Source organism: Tasmannia lanceolata, unplaced genomic scaffold (assembly GCF_043159265.1).
Source record: "Tasmannia lanceolata isolate RefF3 unplaced genomic scaffold, GAP_Taslan_0.1 ptg000005l, whole genome shotgun sequence".
In the NCBI taxonomy this organism is placed as follows: Eukaryota; Viridiplantae; Streptophyta; class Magnoliopsida; order Canellales; family Winteraceae; genus Tasmannia; species Tasmannia lanceolata.
The window spans coordinates 8519073-8537520 of record NW_027518682.1 but is presented as its reverse complement, the minus strand read 5'-3'; the positions used below and the strand labels follow the sequence as shown (position 1 = coordinate 8537520).

Sequence of the window (18448 nt, the reverse complement as noted above, 5' to 3'; positions counted from 1 at the left end):
TATCAGGGAAATCATAAATTCTCCCTTTTATTTTCATGGGCCACCCCTCCTAGCGGTTTCATAACTATGGAAAGAAGTAATAAAAGCACTGAAAAAGGTAGCCATTGTTAAAACAGGGGGGCTCGTTTATCACGACCTAATATTTTTCATGATTGCCAGACATGCACTGAGTGTTCTGGTGAAGAACAAAAAATGGATCATCGACCAATGATCTTTGCATCGTACAATCCTGACCCTTCGATTGGTAGTACAATTGAGAGTTAGCTGTTCAATGATCCACCAATCATTTATTGCGCTTCACAATGGAAGGGGGTACAAACCCTATTTATGTTGGGCCCAATAAATGAATGGTCTGGATCTTCTAAGTTCTAACAAGACGAACCCCACTGTATTTTACTCCATATAAAAGTGTTAACAGTACCAATTATTTTTATAGTAGATAGGTCTCACGAAAAGGCAACAAATAATAAGGTGTTGGCAGCCATGTTTATTTTGTTAACCTTGACTGATTACCTCAAAAACAAAAATATGATAAAACTTGGGAAGTGATATATATTTGCCCCTTTATTTTACTTGGGACAGCCCCCTCTAGTGTTTGGGAAATGATATTTACGCCCCTTTTCATCACCAGGGCGCCAGTGTATGAATGACTAAAGGAGGGCTAATGTACTTGACGCTAGAAGAATTCAGTGGGCGCCAGTGCATGAATGACTAAAGGAGGGCTAATGTACTTGAAGTGGCCTTGATTGCCATGTACACTGGCGCTGAGTGTCCCTAGTGATGAAAAGGCCAAAAGGGGCGTAAATATCACTTCCCCAGTGTTTTTATGACTAGCATTTTACACTAGTGGGCTGTCATTTTCCTAAACTTAGCACCGAACCACCTGTTAGATTTGAGTCACCAATCCACCTCCATGAGATCCCACCTCCAACAATCGGGCTTCAACATTAACCCGTCTCCTCAATCCCAAAGCAATAGCTGATCGTGCAACACTTTTTTTCCACAATCAAATCATTTCCAACTTGTGAAATCCTTCTCTCTCCTCTTCCATCTCAAATAAACCACAAGCTAATTCTCCATACTTGGTATTTGCTTCTTTTTCTTTGCTCCTTTCAAAAGGTACAATAATTTGGTGTAGGAAAATGATATCCCTGCACTCTTACTTTACTAAACACTTCAATGATTGGTGTTTGAAAGAGAGCTATAAATCTTTTAACAACTACTATTAGGGCTCTAATAATAAATAATATTGCTCACGATTATACTATATATTAGTGAGTATTAATTATCAGATAAGCGTTGTTCATTGTCCATCACCCTGCCCCTTATTCCAAGCCATGTGACACTCTTTTGTCTCACCACTGGCCGAGTGATTAATGTGCTAAGATTGGATTCGATGCCCCTCTGCACGATCTTGGAACTCATCCAACAATTCGGTGAATCTCCATGGGAGAGCCCTGCTACCAACCATCTAATGTTGTTTAAGAATCATCCTCAACAATTACCGAGAATCCTGATATCTTGAAAAACATGATAAATTAGGAGATTTTCACTAAACTTGGATTTCTTAGATGCTTTACAAAGAGCCCTAATGTGTGTTTATATAAAACACCCACAGGGATAAACATAGAAAGAGATCATGATAAGAAGGGAAAGAGATAAACCTAATCTAATTCACTAGCCTAATCTAACCCAACTACTGAATATAGCACAATCAAATCAAATCTGAGGAGATTTGATTTAATTTGATTTTACTCCCTAACACGCCCCCTCAAACGTATATGGATTGAAAATCGATATACGTTTGATTACAATAGATATCCCCAAAAAGAAATGTAAATTTTTTTGATGCACACTGTTGCGATTGATGTCTGCTTGTTGTTGATATTGCTAAAGATGAATTGCCGCCTGTTGTTGAAGAATGTGTCGTATGAAAGATGAACCGCGCAGAGCCTCAAAGAACTGAATTGGACTCAAGCCGGAATGAGCGAGTCTTTAGGCCGGTTTTGAAAACCGAACCTTCTGGAAATGGGTCACAATGGACCAAAGCCTCGATGAGCAAAAGGGTGCCTCGATGGGTGAGAATGGGCCTCAATGGGCCAGACACATGGGTCGGCAAGTATTGATCCTCATGGAAGTTGACTCTCTCAGGCACGAACCTTAAAGAATCGAGGCCCCTCAACTGAGTAGAGCGATTTATTTCAGGCACTCACCTCGACTGAAATGGAAAATCAAATATTGAAATAGAAGTTCAAAGATAAAGAGAATGAAAATGAAGAGAAGATAAAGAGAAACGACAACTAGCGGCTTTTGATAGCAAATAGCAATTGTGAACAAAAAATGACATTGACAATATATTGTTCCAATAGAAGGAAAATGATGGTGCGGATATCAAATATTGGGGGTGATTTCACTTTGAAGAAGAGGAAGGGGTGTGCAAATATCACATTGGGGATATACCCTTTTTTTTGGCATAAGATGACGTGGGCAGCAGAAAATATGAGAGAGTCCACACAATGCAAAGAAGGTATGGGAAATTGAAATATAGAGATTGCCTTTATCATTTTTTTTTTGGTAGGGTTATGCTTAGGAAACCAAGAGCAGATATCAAAAGAAGGAAGGGTGAGACATTTCATTAATGGCAGTATGGACCTTGGTTGTTGTGAAGGGACTAGGCAATGAGACTGCAGACTTTAGAAACCACGGATCACACCTTCACACAATAATAATAATAATAAAAGTAAGTGGAGAATAAACTAAGATCTTATCACTGCTCCTTGATATCTTCTCATCACGTCATCCAAAAAGCCCCTCTTTCTTTGCTATTTTTGATTCAAAACTCGTGTTTGAGAAAGGATACCAAAACAATAGCACATGTGCAAAGGAAAAGGGCATTTGTGGAAGAGGAATGGTTATGAGGCAGCCTAAGTAGTGGTAGAAGAGGAAGGGCAGAAAAAAGCCTAAGAAACCGGTGAAACATAAAATGATGAATAAGAAGAGATGACTAGGAGAACGGAAGCCTTACTTGGGCCAGGCGGACGGCAAGGATGGCGAGCAAGTTCAGGGTTGTCCGCCCGAAAAAGAAATCACCAAACGTGTGATCAAGGTCTACACCATTGGCACTGATACCATGATAAATTAGGAGATTTTCACTAAACTTGGATTTCTTAGATGCTTTACAAAGAGCCCTAATGTGTGTTTATATAAAACAGCCATAGGGATAAACATAGAAAGAGATCATGATAAGAAGGGAAAGAGATAAACCTAATCTAATTCACTAGCCTAATCTAACCCAACTACTCAATATAGCCCAATCAAATCAGATTTGATCTTAAACTGATTTTACTCTCTAATAATAAAAACCTCCACTTGAAATTCCCATAGGAAAATAGAATCCTATGATTTGAGCATGCTGACGAATTTTGATAATGAATATCCCTTGATGTTATAATATCCTGATGTTGATGATGAAACACCGCTTGTTGATATGCCGCCAAGATGGCTTATAAAAGCCAATGGATCATAGATCCTAGAGAAGACTCAAGCCTCGATGGGCGAGTAATAATGAGTCACTACGAACCAATGCCGGAATGGGCAAGAAATGGTGGCTCACTATGAATCAATGCCGGAATGGGCAAGAAAAGGGTGGGTCACTACCGACCGATGCCGGAATGGGCAAGAAATGATGGGTCACTATGGACCAATGCCAGAATTGGCAAGAAAAGGGTCACTATGGACCAATGCCAGAATGGGTAAGATTGCCGGATGGGCAAAAAATGGGTCACTATGGACCAATGCCGAAATGGGCAAGAAATGGGTCCTGATGGACCAATGCCGGAATGGGCAACAAAGAAGAGAAAAAAGAAGAAGAGATTGATGGCAATTAATGGCTTGAGGCAAATACGAAACTTTGCAAAAGAAAAATTGGGACATTGGAAGGAATTTTTTTATTTTTTTATCAAGAGGATGTGTGCATATCAAATATGGGGGTATGCATTTTTCACATATGATAAGGCAAGAGGGAAGTGGAAAAAGAAAAGGAATTGGAATAGGTGCCACCATCAAAAGCATATGGATTGGAAAAAGGTAAATGATAAGGGAAGGGGGTGCTATCACCAAATCAAGGTTTATTGCATAAAAGCTGTGAGTGAAAATACCTGCCGTCAAACCCACTCATTTCTTTGGGAAGTCGCATATATTTTTTTAGCATCTAAATGATTTCTATCCCCTTCTCTTTTCACATGCCTCATATCATCATTTCCCAAATTTTTTTTTTTGAGGGTTTGCAACGATGGTGGCGGGGAAAGATGGACTTGTAGGAAGAGATCATGTCATGAGAGGTAGTCCTGTCAATTGTTTTCCCTTTTTTTTTGTGTAACACTTGGCCCTCTAAGACAGAGAATAGGTGGGCATGCTCTTCTGAGTTTGGGATTCAAAGAAGAATTGTTGAGGTCAACAAGGGCTGATGGTGTTTTGGGGTGCAGGATAAAAAAAAGAAAATAAAGCAATGGTTGAATTAAAGTTAAAGAAAAATCAATGAGATCGAACAAGACCGGGCCGACGGCCGACGGCTATAGCGGCCGTCCGCCGGAGAATGAAATCAACACTGTTGTGTTCAGGCCCGGATTGGATCTTCTTGCTTTGATACCATGAAGAATTTTGGAGATTTTCACTAATCTTGGATGATTTACAATAGAGCTGAAGGTGTGCTTATATTGAGCACTTACATGATAAACTTAGAAAGAGATCAAGCAGACTATGGAAAGAGATAATGATGGAATATTCTAATATAATTTACTTACTAATTAAATCTAGCTGCCTATTCAAGTGGGTTGCCTCATTAACCAACTTGCCTAATCTCCCACAAGAAGATCTAACGGTGAGATCTACACCTAATCCAACGGTGGATCTCACATATTCTAACAAAACAACTCTCAGCTCTTCCTCATCGAAGTTTTTAATACCGATGGTTCCTGAGAAAGCCCATCCCCTTGCTCACTTATCGGGAGTATAAGTTGTATACTATTATTTGGTGGATAGTTATAATTACAACATGAAGGAACATTTTAATTGTCTGATTTACATGTAAGCTTGCATTTTATCTCTTTGTTTTGTCTTTTTTTTTTTTTTTTTTTAACTGAGTAAAAAAGACTAAAAGAGAATGATGCAACCGTTGCGTCACTATGGTTATTACTTGTGTTAATTAGTGAAGAGAAAGGAGGTGTGGTTAATTTAAACATTATCACCATATGATTAGCACCCTTGTTAGAGGTTTGGTGTAATCACAACATCATACAAGTTGAAAGAATATTACAAAAGATTTTAGGCACTATGATTGAGACAAGAGGACCCCAACTAAAATATATTAATAATATTATGGAGTGCCGATACTTGAGCTATACATATTCTCTCGGAGTATATGACAAGATTGACGAGAAGACGTTGCGTAAAATTCTAATCATGCTGTTCTCAGCTCGTCATCCTGTTGTTGGGCATTGTATTTTCATGTCTGAGTTTCAAGCAGTGTATTTCTCTCCATATCAGTCTTTGTATCACCATGTAGAAAATGATATAAAGAATCAACGTTAAGTTGTGAGGTGTTACAAACCTGAGAACACTGCTCGCAATCTAAGTTTTGGAAATCGTTTTAACTTTAGTTTTTCAGAATTTTTAACTTTGCTTGCCGGAAGCAATAGACGTTCACGGGCTGTTGACAACGAATTATTTCCTCTCCCCTTAATATTTTCTCCTCACTTCACATCCTCACGGTGATGGGGACTGAAGCTTAAAAAATGGGTAGTCATCGATAGGCATTAGGTAGTTTGTTTTATTATTTTTTTGACCCGGAATTTCGCATGGTGATTTTATTTGAAAAGTCCAAAGGATAAGACCCAAACCGGCTTACAAGACAATGAGGACATGTACAGTCTAAAGCTTGCATAAAAACAAGAAACATGATCAACCCTTAAGACGGAGACTACGTAGTTTGTTTTAAATTAAACACTATATGGTTTCAATATCACAGGGCCCATTGATCTCGGCGGTCGATCTTTGCATAAACCACTTAACGGTTAGGATCAACCTTAACATAGGTATCACATGTTACTTGTGGGTGTGATCCGATCCACTGATATGGTGGACCATCATGAAAGGGCCTAAATGGTCCTACTCATTTGGTGAATAGAGATCTTATCCATAAGATTAATTCCTAAAAAATGAATAGTTTAAATTATCTCATCCGTATGATTAATTTTGAAGAAAAAAATGAATAGTTTGAATTGCTCCCAAGGGCTATTTGGATGCAAGAAAATTCTTTCATGCAAAATGAGTTTTTCAACATTTGAATAACTAGTTTTACACCCATTTTTTTAGGGAATTGATATTTCCGCTCTCCTTTTAGACCAATCCACTCCAACTTGGAGTGGATTGGTCTAAAAAGGGAGCGGAAATATCCAAAACATAGGGGAATTGATATTTCCGCTCCACTTTTAGACCAATCCACTCAAACTTGGAGTGGATTGGTCTAAAAGTGGAGCGGAAATATCAGCTCTCTTTTTTTTATTACGTTGTTTTGATAATAAGATGAAGAGTCACTTGTTGTTACTCATTTCATTGGCTGCAGAGAGCTATAAGAACATGGAACTGTTTGGTTTAGGGAAAATTATTCTTGGAAAAAGTCTCCCTTGAAGAAGAGAATTCCAGTATGGCGCCTCATCCTCGCTAATTAACAATCCCTGTACTAACTGGGATTTGGGCATCCAAACAATTCCTAAAAATTCTTAAACCAAGTAGTCCTGAATTTTTTATAAAAATTTTCCGGGATCAAATTTCAAGCGGCCATTAAATGATGTCATACAGATGAAGGGGCAGGGATCATAAATTCAGAATACGACACAAAGGCAATGGGCGATGATTGTTACTAAAGATTCTTATGGGTAATCACAGGGTGAGCATTTTTCAGACTAAACGCAATGGATTTATCACTTTCCTCTCACAATTCTCCTCGTTTTTTCTCTTTCATATGTCCCACTGTGTCTTTTCCACACAAGCGTTATGACTTGTCCTTAAAGCCTTTTTCAGGAAAAGACAGACAAAAAGGGGTGTAAATGTCATGCCATTACCCATTAGAATAAAATATGAGTCACCTTATGGACGGTCTAGATCACCCGATTACGCATCCAGACATTACCAATCCCTTTCCCTTTCCCACCACTCCACTCCTTGTTTGAGTTTTCATCAAAATAAAATCTTTTTTAGGAGAGGACAAACCAAAGGAATGGGAAATATCATTACCTGGCCGTGTAGCATTCCTTATTTGTACCTCTCTCTCTCTCTCATTTCGCACTTCACAACCTCTAGTGTAACAGTTTTGATTTTCAGACAAATATTTACGATTACAACAGTCTTTGCGAAGACCCATATAAACCTCTAAATCCACTATTATTACAAAGTCCAATCTCTTATAATATTACTCTATGCTCATGGAATCAATTGGTTGCTTATAATAACATAAAAAAAGATTAACTGAGGAACTAAAATTTATGAAATCACTATTCACTTTCTTTCTTGTTGTAATCTTTTCCATAATTTAATAATCACAGAAAATTCTAATGTGAGCCGTAAGTGGGATTCGTTTCATAACCGGCACCCAGATCAAGCTCATGTTCCTAAACTCGACCCTATAGCGCGCATGTTAGCGTTTGTCCCCCATATCTATAGTGCTATCCAAACAACCATAACCCAAGTCCCCAATCCCAATTTCAATATAGTCTAACAACCATGAACAATTCTCCTCCCAAACAGGCGCTGCGGCTTTGTCGTAGTCATCTCCGGCGATCGGAAACTTCCACAATGTGTCAATGAAAGGGACCTCCTCCCCGCACAAGCAACCCATTAGTGGATCATCATTGTCCCCATTGTTCTCCGATAATTGCAACTCTTCTGTGGACGAATTCTCCGGTGGACTTGAGCTCTCTGCGGTGGGTAATGGCCCGTCGATTTCGGGCAATTGGAATAGATGGTCATCGGATTCCGGCAAAGAAATGGAGGGGGATGCTCCTTGGATAGATTGTTTGTGGAGGGGTTGATGGGTGACTGGATCTATTCCCATCTTGGTGAGCTTTTTCTTGATGTGGGTGTTCCAATGGTTCTTTATCTCGTTATCAGTCCTTCCCGGCAATCTTGCTGCAATCTTGGACCATCTGCACACACCCAAGACAATATAAGTGGGATGAAATATAAATAAGTCCAAGTCAAAATGGCCATTTGTGTTGATAATTGAAACTTCCATTTGGTAATAATAGCTTGTTGAGAAATGCAGAAAAAGAGGTGGTGTATATATCAAAACAACTTCAAGGAAAAATCCTAGATGTGGCTACTCAGAGGGAGAACTAAACTGGGAGAAACTATATGATGGTGGCTGTACAAACCAGTATTTTTTTTATTTTTTATTTTCGAAAATTACAGTACGGCCCACTCTATAGACTGATCCAAACCGTCCATTTGCTGTACCACAACCTAATTCGGTTGTACGCTAAAATTCATTTCCATACGATGATCCTAACCCTATGATCTTTGGATCATCCTAAAAAAATAGGTTTAAAATCTCCACTTTTCCAAATGAGGCCCACTTGCTAGTCATCTAGTCCAATAATCTTGTGGGGCCTAATGGGATCATGCCCGGCCCCAACATCTCTAGCCATCAGATTGGACATCTTTTCCTTGCAAGTAGGATTTTGCATTTTCAATTGTTCAATTATTTCAGATGGTCAGCGTGATCTGGATGGAGAGATTTTTGGAGCACAACCCAATTATGGTGGGGACCACCTGCAACTGGATAGCATAAAACCACGGGATTTGCTAGGCAATTCTGCGGAAAGCCATTTCGCAGCTCACTTTTGCAGAAGAGAACAACCAGACGCTATCCAGTTTAGCATATTTGTCTTATTCTTCTTATTCACCTGAGGTGGATGTTCTCTCCTGCAAAAGTGAGCCGCGAAATTGCCTAGGAAATCCCTTTTTTGTGACTGGATAGAGAAGAAGAGGAACCTATTTCCAAGGAGGGCATGGAGATCGATGACCAATTGTTCCTCTTCATCGGTGAGAAGGCCCCGTTTGAGATCGGGTCTAAGGTAATTGGTCCAACGAAGCCTACAACTCTTGCCACAGCGAAGGAGGCCCGCGAGCTTAGGCACAGCTCGCCAACAACACTGCCCATTGTTTAGTATGAAATTTATGAGCTTCTTGTCTTCCTCCGCTGTCCATGGTCCCTTCTTCACGCCTAGCTTATCACAACAAGGTTGTCTTCCCATCACTAACACCAAAACTCCAAGTTCACAACACTTTTTTTTTTTTTTTGAATGGCCACAAGTTTACAACTTCGAACACCCAAAATCCCCCACACCCACCTTTAAATAAGTCTCCGAACACCCAAAATCCCCCACACCCACCTTTAAATAAGTCTCTCTCTCTCTCTCTCTCTCTCACACACACACACACACAATACCCTGGTCCACCAACGCATGAAAGGGGCTTGGGACCTAGAATCATCTCTCCATGCCTTTTTACTCTATTTATGATTGCGATTGTCTATGATGGGTGACCCTACCACAATGCTACCTCCAAGACTCTTGTTCTTCCCCATTTTTCCCACCTTTCACACCCTAATTGCACTCTTACTCAACCCTTTCATCATCCATTTCGTCATCACTTTATTTTAATAACTCCGTTCCTGTAGTATTTTATATACACGTCGTACATCCAGGTATGTGATTGTATAGCCATAATTATCCATCGTGGAAACCATGACTATTATCCAAATCTATTTTAACCATTGATATACAAAATAAAACATGGGCGTTTGAATTTCAGAAAAATGTCACCTGCAATCTAGTGTTTTCTGTTTAAAGATTGAATTGTTAGGAAATTTTTAGATGTAAACGCCCTCTCCTCTGTACCTCTTGTTAGTATTTTAAGATTAATATTAAAAAGTCTTTTGCTTTTGGAAAGATTCCCTTTAATTTTGAAACTTCTCACCCAAAATTTGAAGTTTTCAAATTGCTTTTCACCTTTGTACTTTTCCCACTTAAACTTTTGAAACCCTTGCAGTGGCTCTCTTTTCTACTTGAAAAGATAGTCCAAGATGGGAAAGTAAGAAAGATTTCTACATGCATATAAGAGGGATTGTTGAGCAAAGGCTTGAGCCTTTCAAGGGCATTCAATTTGGTTGCCTTGGGAATTTTACAAAGAGAACCATGTCGGGTCGGGGTGGGGGCGCGGGTGTGGTTTGGATTTGGCCTAAACGAGATTTTTTAATACCAAGAGTCGTGTCTCTTTGATTTAAATAATGTGACCGTTAAAACCCTCTTAATAACATTTTAACAAACGACTCTAATTTTGAAATAACGTTTAAAGGGTTGTGTCTTTACACATTAAAGGAAAAGGCATGCTTACTGTTCTAAAAGGGTGTCTTAAACAGACACGTTTAGTCTATAAAGACAGATGATTACCAACATTTTTAAAACACACTATCTTTATCTGTCTTCTCTCTCTCTTCTTAACAGAACATTACTTTTACTGTTCTTAACAGAACATTGCTTTCGTTCCCTCTGTTGATTATATCTACAGTGTTCTGTTGTTTTCTTCCTTCTCTATTTTACTATAATTGTTGGGCATCAGAGTGTTCGCCGTTTGGTTCGGTTTATCTGATCGTGCAGTTCGGATAAATAGCGACGGTGTCTCTTTGATTTAAATAATGTGACCGTTAAAACCCTCTTAATAACGTTTTAACAAACGACTCTAATTTTGAAATAACTTTTAAAGGGTTGTGTCTTTACACATTAAAGGAAAAGGCATGCTTACTGTTCTAAAAGGGTGTCTTAAACAGACACGTTTAGTCTATAAAGACAGATGATTACCAACGTTTTTAAAACACACTATCTTTATCTGTCTTCTCTCTCTCTTCTTAACAGAACATTACTTTTACTGTTCTTAACAGAACATTGCTTTCGTTCCCTCTGTTGATTATATCTACAGTGTTCTGTTGTTTTCTTCCTTCTCTATTTTACTATAATTGTTGGGCATTCGGAGTGTTCGCCGTTTGGTTCGGTTTATCTGATCGTTCAGTTCGGATAAATAGCGACGGTGCGTCGGGTTGTTGTATCCTGGGGGTGATTGCGTTCGGATCTGTTGCACCGGAGATTTTTTCGCAGAGGCACAAAATCACCTTAAAGAGAGTGACCTAGTCCGTGCCTCATCTCGCCGCATTGAAAATGTTTCATCTAATCATTTTTTTTCTGTTTTTTCCGAAAATTCAGAAATCAGGTACGCCATAATTTTATATTTAGAGAAAAATTTCACAACAATTTTAAGGTGAATTTCGTTTCTGTTTTCCTCTTTCTAAAATATGGCATCCCATGATAAGCTTATTTCGGATTCTTCAAATCTGAACAAGCCTTTTCGATTCAGTAATGCTAATTTTAAGAGATAGAAGAAGAAAATATTTTTTTATTTATCCACTAAGAAAGTAGCCCATGTTTTAGATGACCCAAGGCCTTGGAGATCAGAACTTGAACCCGTTAGGTCTGTCATGAAAAAGAATTGGACAGACTGTGATTTTCTTTGCCAAAATTTCATTCTAAATTGCCTCTCTGATGAACTATATGATTTTTATAGTGACTGTAAGGATTCCATTACACTTTGGGAAGCCTTACAGAAAGTATGATACAGAAGAGGCAGGGTCTAAGAAATATGCGGTTAGTAAGTATTTAGATATTATATGGTGGATGAGAAGACGGTGATTTCTCAAACCCACGATTTGCAAAAACTTGTTCATGACATCCTTGCAGAAGGAATGACTATAAGTGAACAATTTTAAGTTGCAGCCGTGATTGACAAATTACCTTCTTCTTGGAAAGAATTTAGAAATTCACTTCTTCATAAAACTAAAGAACTATCGATGGAGGGTCTTCTTGTTCGTCTTCGGATCGAAGAAGAAAACCGTAACCAAGATAAGAAAGAAGGGAATACTGAAAATGTAACTAATGCGAATGACATTTCTGTTGTTAATAATCAAAACCAGAAACCGCAAGTGAATCTGAAGCCCAAAAAGAAGTTGAAGAAAAAGCAACAGAACCAAAACCGGGGTACCTTTAAACGTCAGAACCAAAACATAACTTCTGAAAAGAATGACTATTCCAAAGTTGTGTGTTATATTTGTGGTCTCAAAGGTTATATTGCACGGATGTGTCGACGTAAGAAGAATGCGCTAGCCCCTCATGCCAACGTGACAGAAGAGCCACTTGTGGCTATGATCACTGAAGTTAATATCATTGGAGGATCTGAAGGGTGGTGGGTCGACACTGGTGCGTTCCGTCATGTGTGTTTTGACAGGAAGTGGTTCAAGACGTATGCTCCTGCAGATAATGAGAAGAAGCTGCTTCTAGGGGACTCGCATACTACAAAGGTACTCGGTGTTGGGGACGTTGAGCTTTGCTTCACTTTAGAGCGTAAAGTGATGCTGAATGATGTTCTTCATACTCAAGACATGAGGAAGAACTTAGTTTCTGGTTTTCTTCTTAACAAGGCTGGTTTTAAATAAACCATAGAGTCTGACCAGTATGTTGTAACCAAGTTTGGATCATTTGTTGGTAAAGGATATGCATGTGATGGAATGTTCAAACTAAATGTTAAAATAATGAATGAAAGTGATTCTTCTGCTTACATGCTTTCTTGTGTTAATTCATGGCATGCTAGGTTGTGTCATATAAATAGAAAATATGTACACAATATGAGTGTATTAGGTATGATTCCTAAAGTAGTCTTAGAAGACTTTCAAAAATGTGAAACATGTAGTAGGGCTAAAATTTCTAGAAAACCTTTCAAAAGTGTTGAAAGGAATGCAGAACTTTTAGACTTAGTCCATAGTGACATATGTGAATTAGATGGTATCTTGACCCGTAGTGGTAAAAGATATTTTATAACCTTTATAGATGATTTCTCTAAGTATACTATCATCTATTTAATTAGACAGAAGAGTGAAGCCTTAAAAATGTTTAGTGAATACCTATTAGAAGTTGAAAACCAATTCAATAGGAAGATTAAGAGACTAAGAAGTGATAGATGAGGTGAATATGAATCATTAGAATTCACTGACTTTGTTAAATCATTAGGAATTATACATGAAACAACTGCTCCTTACTCCCCCGCCTCAAATGGGATTGCAGAGAGGAAAAATAGAACGTTAGTGGAACTTATGAATGCTTTACTCCTAAGTTCAGGAGCCCCCTCTAACTTATGGGGAGAACAATTTTAACTTCCTACTATGTTCTTAATAGAATTCCTAATTATAAAACTAAAGTCTCACCTTTTGAATTATGGAAAAATAGGAAACCCAATGTGAGTTATTTTAGAGTTTGGGGCTGTTTAGCCTATGTAAGACTTCCTGATATTAAAAAACCAAAACTAGGAAGTAGAGCTATAGAGTGTGCCTTTATGGGTTACTCTCTTACAAGCAAAAGATATAGGTTTTTAGACCTTAATAACAGTGCAATAATAGAGTCGGTGGATGCTGAATTCTTTGAAGATAAGTTTCCTTTTAAATCTAGACATAGTGGGGGTACTGTGACTATTGGAGATAGTGGGGGTACCAAGCCTAGGTTAGAGGCAAACCTTGAAGTTGAGCCTAGGCGAAGTAAAAGACCTAAAATAGCCAAGGATTTTGGCTCTGATTTCTATGTCTTTAGTTTAGAGGGAGATCCTTTTTCTTTAGAGGAAGCCTTATCTTCTTCAGATGCCGATTTTTAGAGAGAAGCCATCAATGACGGGATAGAGTCATTGATGTCAAACCAGACTTGAAAACTAGTAGATTTACTACTAGGGTTTAAGACTATAGGATGAAATGGGTTCTTAGAAGGAAATTAAAACCAGATGGAACCATAGACAAATAAAAAGCTAGGCTTGTTGCTAAAGGCTTTAGACAAAAAGAAAATATAGATTTCTTTGATACATACTCTCCAGTTACTAGGATTACATCCATTAGAGTTTTGATTGCAGTGGTTGCAATTCATAACTTAGTAATTCATCAAATGGATGTAAAGATAGCCTTTTTAAATGGTAGTCTAGAAGATGAGATATATATGGACCAACCTAGTGGTTTCATATCTCTATGTCAAGAAAATAAAGTATGTAAGTTGATGACGTCACTGTATGGTCTTAAACAAGCACCAAAACAGTGGCATGAGAAATTTGATAATGTCATTATATCAAATGGTTTTAAAATCAATGAAAGTGATAAATGTATATATTATAAGTATTTTGATACTTATTGTATTATTATTTGCTTATATGTGGATGATCTTTTAATTTTTGGTTCAAACTTAAGAGTGGTTAAAGAAACCAAAAATTTGTTAATGCAAAACTTTGACATGAAAGATCTAGGAGAAGCTAATGTAATTTTAGGGATTAAAATTACAAGAACTAATAGTGGTATATCTTTAGATCAGTCTCATTATATAGAAAAGATACTTAAAAAGTATAAGTACTTTGATTGTAATCCTGTATGTACTCCTTTTGATCATAGTATTAGACTATATTCAAATGAAGGTGAAAGTGTTAATAAAAAAGATTATGCTAGTATTATTAGTAGTTTAAGGTATGCTACAGACTGTACCAGACCTAATATAGTATATGCAGTAGGTATATTATGTAGATATACTAGTAATCATAATATAGAACACTGGAATGCTATATCAAGAGTCATGAGATATCTTAAACGAACCATTAATAATGGGATTCACTACCAGAGATTTCCTGCTGTCTTAGAGGGTTTCAGTGATGCCGATTGGAATACTTTGTCAGAAGATTCCAAGGCTACCAGTGGTTATGTTTTCACTATTGGTAGTGGTGCAGTTTCTTGGAGATTCAAGAAACAAACTATCATTGCTCAGTCCACTATGGAATCTGAGCTGATTGCTCTAACCTCTGCATGTGAAGAGGCTAGTTGGTTAAGAAATTTTTTATCTGATATACCCATTTGGGAAAGACCTGTTCCTGCTGTTTTGATTCATTGTGACAACACAGCTGCTATTGGAAGAGTACATAATAAGTATTATAATGGAAAGTCGTGACAGATACGTCGAAAGCACAGTACTGTGAGAGAGTTGATCTCTAATGGATCGGTCACCATTGACTTTGTGAAATCTGGTGATAATTTGGCAGATCCCTTAACTAAGGCCTTGTCAAGGGAGAAAATTTGCAATACATCGAGGGGGATGGGACTAAAGCCCATATGTAAATAGTTATCTATGATGGATATCCAACCTAGGGACTGGAGATCCCAAGAACTAGGTTTTCAATGGGAAAAACGAGTCATAGTGTAACTTGTGGACGATCATGCTGATTTCGAGTTTATCTCAATGTCCATCCCTATGGTGTAAACTAAGCATGATATCCTGAAGCATTAGTAAGGTTGAGTTATTACTCTTAATGAGATCTATAGCTCGTATGAGTGGGATGTCTAGGCTACATGAGCATCCTTGATAGACTCACCTACATGTTAGTGCGAAAGTGGGCCGCTTCCAAAAGAGAATAGGGCTTATTCTCTTATGCTTACATGGATACTGAGATGTAGCACATGGCCGTAATGTGCGAGCTCTTTGGAACCAATTGAACACTTTAGTATCATGTGTATAGTGCACGTCTCTCTGTATCTAAGGATTGTAGTTCAAGACATAGTCACTATCAATTCCTTACAGTTAGAATGCACTAACACTAAGTAAAGGTTCAAGACATAGTCACCTTTATTATACGTGATACTTTGTTGATTGCCCAGAGTTAAGTTTTTCTAGTAATTTTTCTATTAAAATAAGTGGGGGATTGCTAGTATTTTAAGATTAATAGTAAAAAGTCTTTTGCTTTTGGAAAGATTCCCTTTAATTTTGAAACTTCTCACCCAAAATTTGAAGTTTTCAAATTGCTTTTCACCTTTGTACTTTTCCCACTTAAACTTTTGAAACCCTTTCAGTGTGCTCTCTTTTCTACTTGAAAAGATAGTCCAAGATCGGAAAGTAAGAAAGATTTCTACATGCATATAAGAGGGATTGTTGAGCAAAGGCTTGAGCCTTTCAAGGGCATTCAATTTGGTTGCCTTGGGAATTTTACAAAGAGAACCAAGAACAAATTAAAACACACACGCGCCGAGCCGAGCCGAGCCGTGTCGGGTTGGGGCGCAGGCGCGGGTATGGTTTGGGTTTGGGTTTGGCCTAAACGAGATTTTTTAATACCAAGAGTCGTGTCTCTTTGATTTAAATAATGTGACCGTTAAAACCCTCTTAATAACGTTTTAACAAATGACTCTAATTTTGAAATAACGTTTAAAGGGTTGTGTCTTTACGCATTAACGGAAAAGGCATGTTTACTGTTCTAAAAGGGTGTCTTAAACAGACACGTTTAGTCTATAAAAACAGATGATTACAAACGTTTTTAAAACACACTATCTTTATCTGTCTTCTCTCTCTCTCTTCTTAACAGAACATTACTTTTACTGTTCTTAACAGAACATTGCTTTCGTTCCCTCTGTTGATTATATCTACAGTGTTCTGTTGTTTTCTTCCTTCTCTATTTTACTATAATTGTTGGGCATTCAGAGTGTTCGCCGTTTGGTTCGGTTTATCTGATCGTGCAGTTCGGATAAATAGCGACGGTGCGTCGGGCAGTTGCATCATGGGGGTGATTGCGTTCGGATCTGTTGCACGGGAGATTTTTCCGCAGAAGCGTAAAATCACCTTAAAGAGAGCGACCTAGTCCGTGCCTCATCTCGCCGCATCGAAAAGGTTTCATCTAATCATTTATTTTCTGTTTTTCCGAAAATTCAGAAATCAGGTACACCATAATTTTATATTTAGAGGAAAATTTCACAGCACGTCTTTTGGATGGGGTTTAGTAAATAGGCTATTATACGATGGATTCACATGTAGAAAAATACAAGCAGGGCAAAGTGCACGTGTGGGTCTATTTGTCCAATGATCTAAACCATTTATCTCTTAGGCCTTGCTCTCTGGATGGGCTATATATCCTATTGGTTGATTATGACCTCCAATTAGACTCCAATTAGTGGGTGAGAACACAAAGTAACAAAGAAGCAACTGTCTGAATTCATGGCCACAAATCAAAGGGTTAGAATTGTCCGATGGGAGCATATTTTGATGTATGGCCCATCCTTAGCAAGGCATAACAGATAAATAGTTTGGATGCTGAAATGTAGAAATGTAGAATACTCAAATACCCTCTTCTTGTGTAGAAATGTAGAACATTGAAACAAGGACCAATTTTGGATGTCACCAAAATTGGTCCTTATTTGTAAAAAAAATTGTTTTAAACTAATTTTATTTTCAAATGGGACGTTCAGAACTTTTTTTAAGCAGTTAATTGTATAATTTCTAAAACTATAATTATTATTTTCAAATAATCATATTTAACTTAAAATGTATTTAGATATAAGATTATATGCAAATAATTTTTAGAGGTATCCTTAGAGGCCCAAAGGCTGTGTTTGCATTGCCGGAATCACCAATTGAAATCGGCATCTTATTCAGTGAATGAAAAAAAAAAAAAATTAAAAACTCAAGTAAAAAAATCTAATAAAAATTTCATTCTGACTGAGGTGGAATCAGAACACCAGCTCTTTAGGTGGGACACAGATTCTGGCATTTTCTCCCTTTAATTCTGCCCCGATGTCATTTATGCCCCTTATTCCAAGGGAAATGATATCCCCCCCCCCTTCTCCCCTTAAACTGATAAAATCCCCCATTTAACGGTTTCTGTCAGAATGGTTCACTGCCTGAGGACAAATTCACCCCCTTTAATGTTTTTCTCTGCCTTTAAACTTAACTAATAACATGGGCTGGGGGGGGGGGGGGGGGGGTGGATTCCTTGGATAGACTAGTTGTGGAGGGGGATTCCTTAAATACCATTAGATGTTTAAATGGTAGCAGGAATCATCCGTGGAGATTCGTGGAGTTGTTTGATGAATTCCCTGACCATGTGAGGGGCATCTAATCCTATTCCAACATGTTTGTCGCTCGGCCAATATTGAGGCAGACTATCATGCCAGAGATTAGGTGACCTGAGCGAATATGGAATTTTTTTACTATCTTCCCCCTTACCTTTCCATTGCCTCTACATTTCTTATTTCTTTTGCTCTAATCGAGGTCCTTGGTCTGGGATTTTCCCCTCTTCAGTAATATATCTTGACCCAAACAAGAAAAAAGAACCTTCATTTATCATGCTCGACTGTCGGTAGGCATCAACCTCCCCAATCGGATGATCTTAACCGCATATTTGTGTCACGATAGGTCATCATTTATTGGAGCTCTGGCGCGACGGGGCTTAGACCAGCTCTAAATGGATAGTCAAAAATAAAAGCCCAGAAATGCATGTTCATTGAGAAAAC

At 38.1% G+C, this 18448-nt stretch overlaps 1 protein-coding gene across 1 annotated transcript; it reads right to left on the bottom strand.

The window, feature by feature from the left end:
- Positions 1-7419: 7419 nt before the first annotated feature.
- Positions 7420-9429, bottom strand: LOC143876568 (MYB-like transcription factor ODO1). The gene is made up of 2 exons (XM_077378278.1): positions 9049-9429; positions 7420-8201 (listed from the first exon to the last, which is right to left on the bottom strand). The coding sequence occupies exons 1-2, from the start codon at positions 9309-9311 to the stop codon at positions 7694-7696; spliced, it is 771 nt and encodes a 256-aa protein (XP_077234393.1). The 5' UTR covers positions 9312-9429; the 3' UTR covers positions 7420-7693.
- Positions 9430-18448: the final 9019 nt, after the last annotated feature.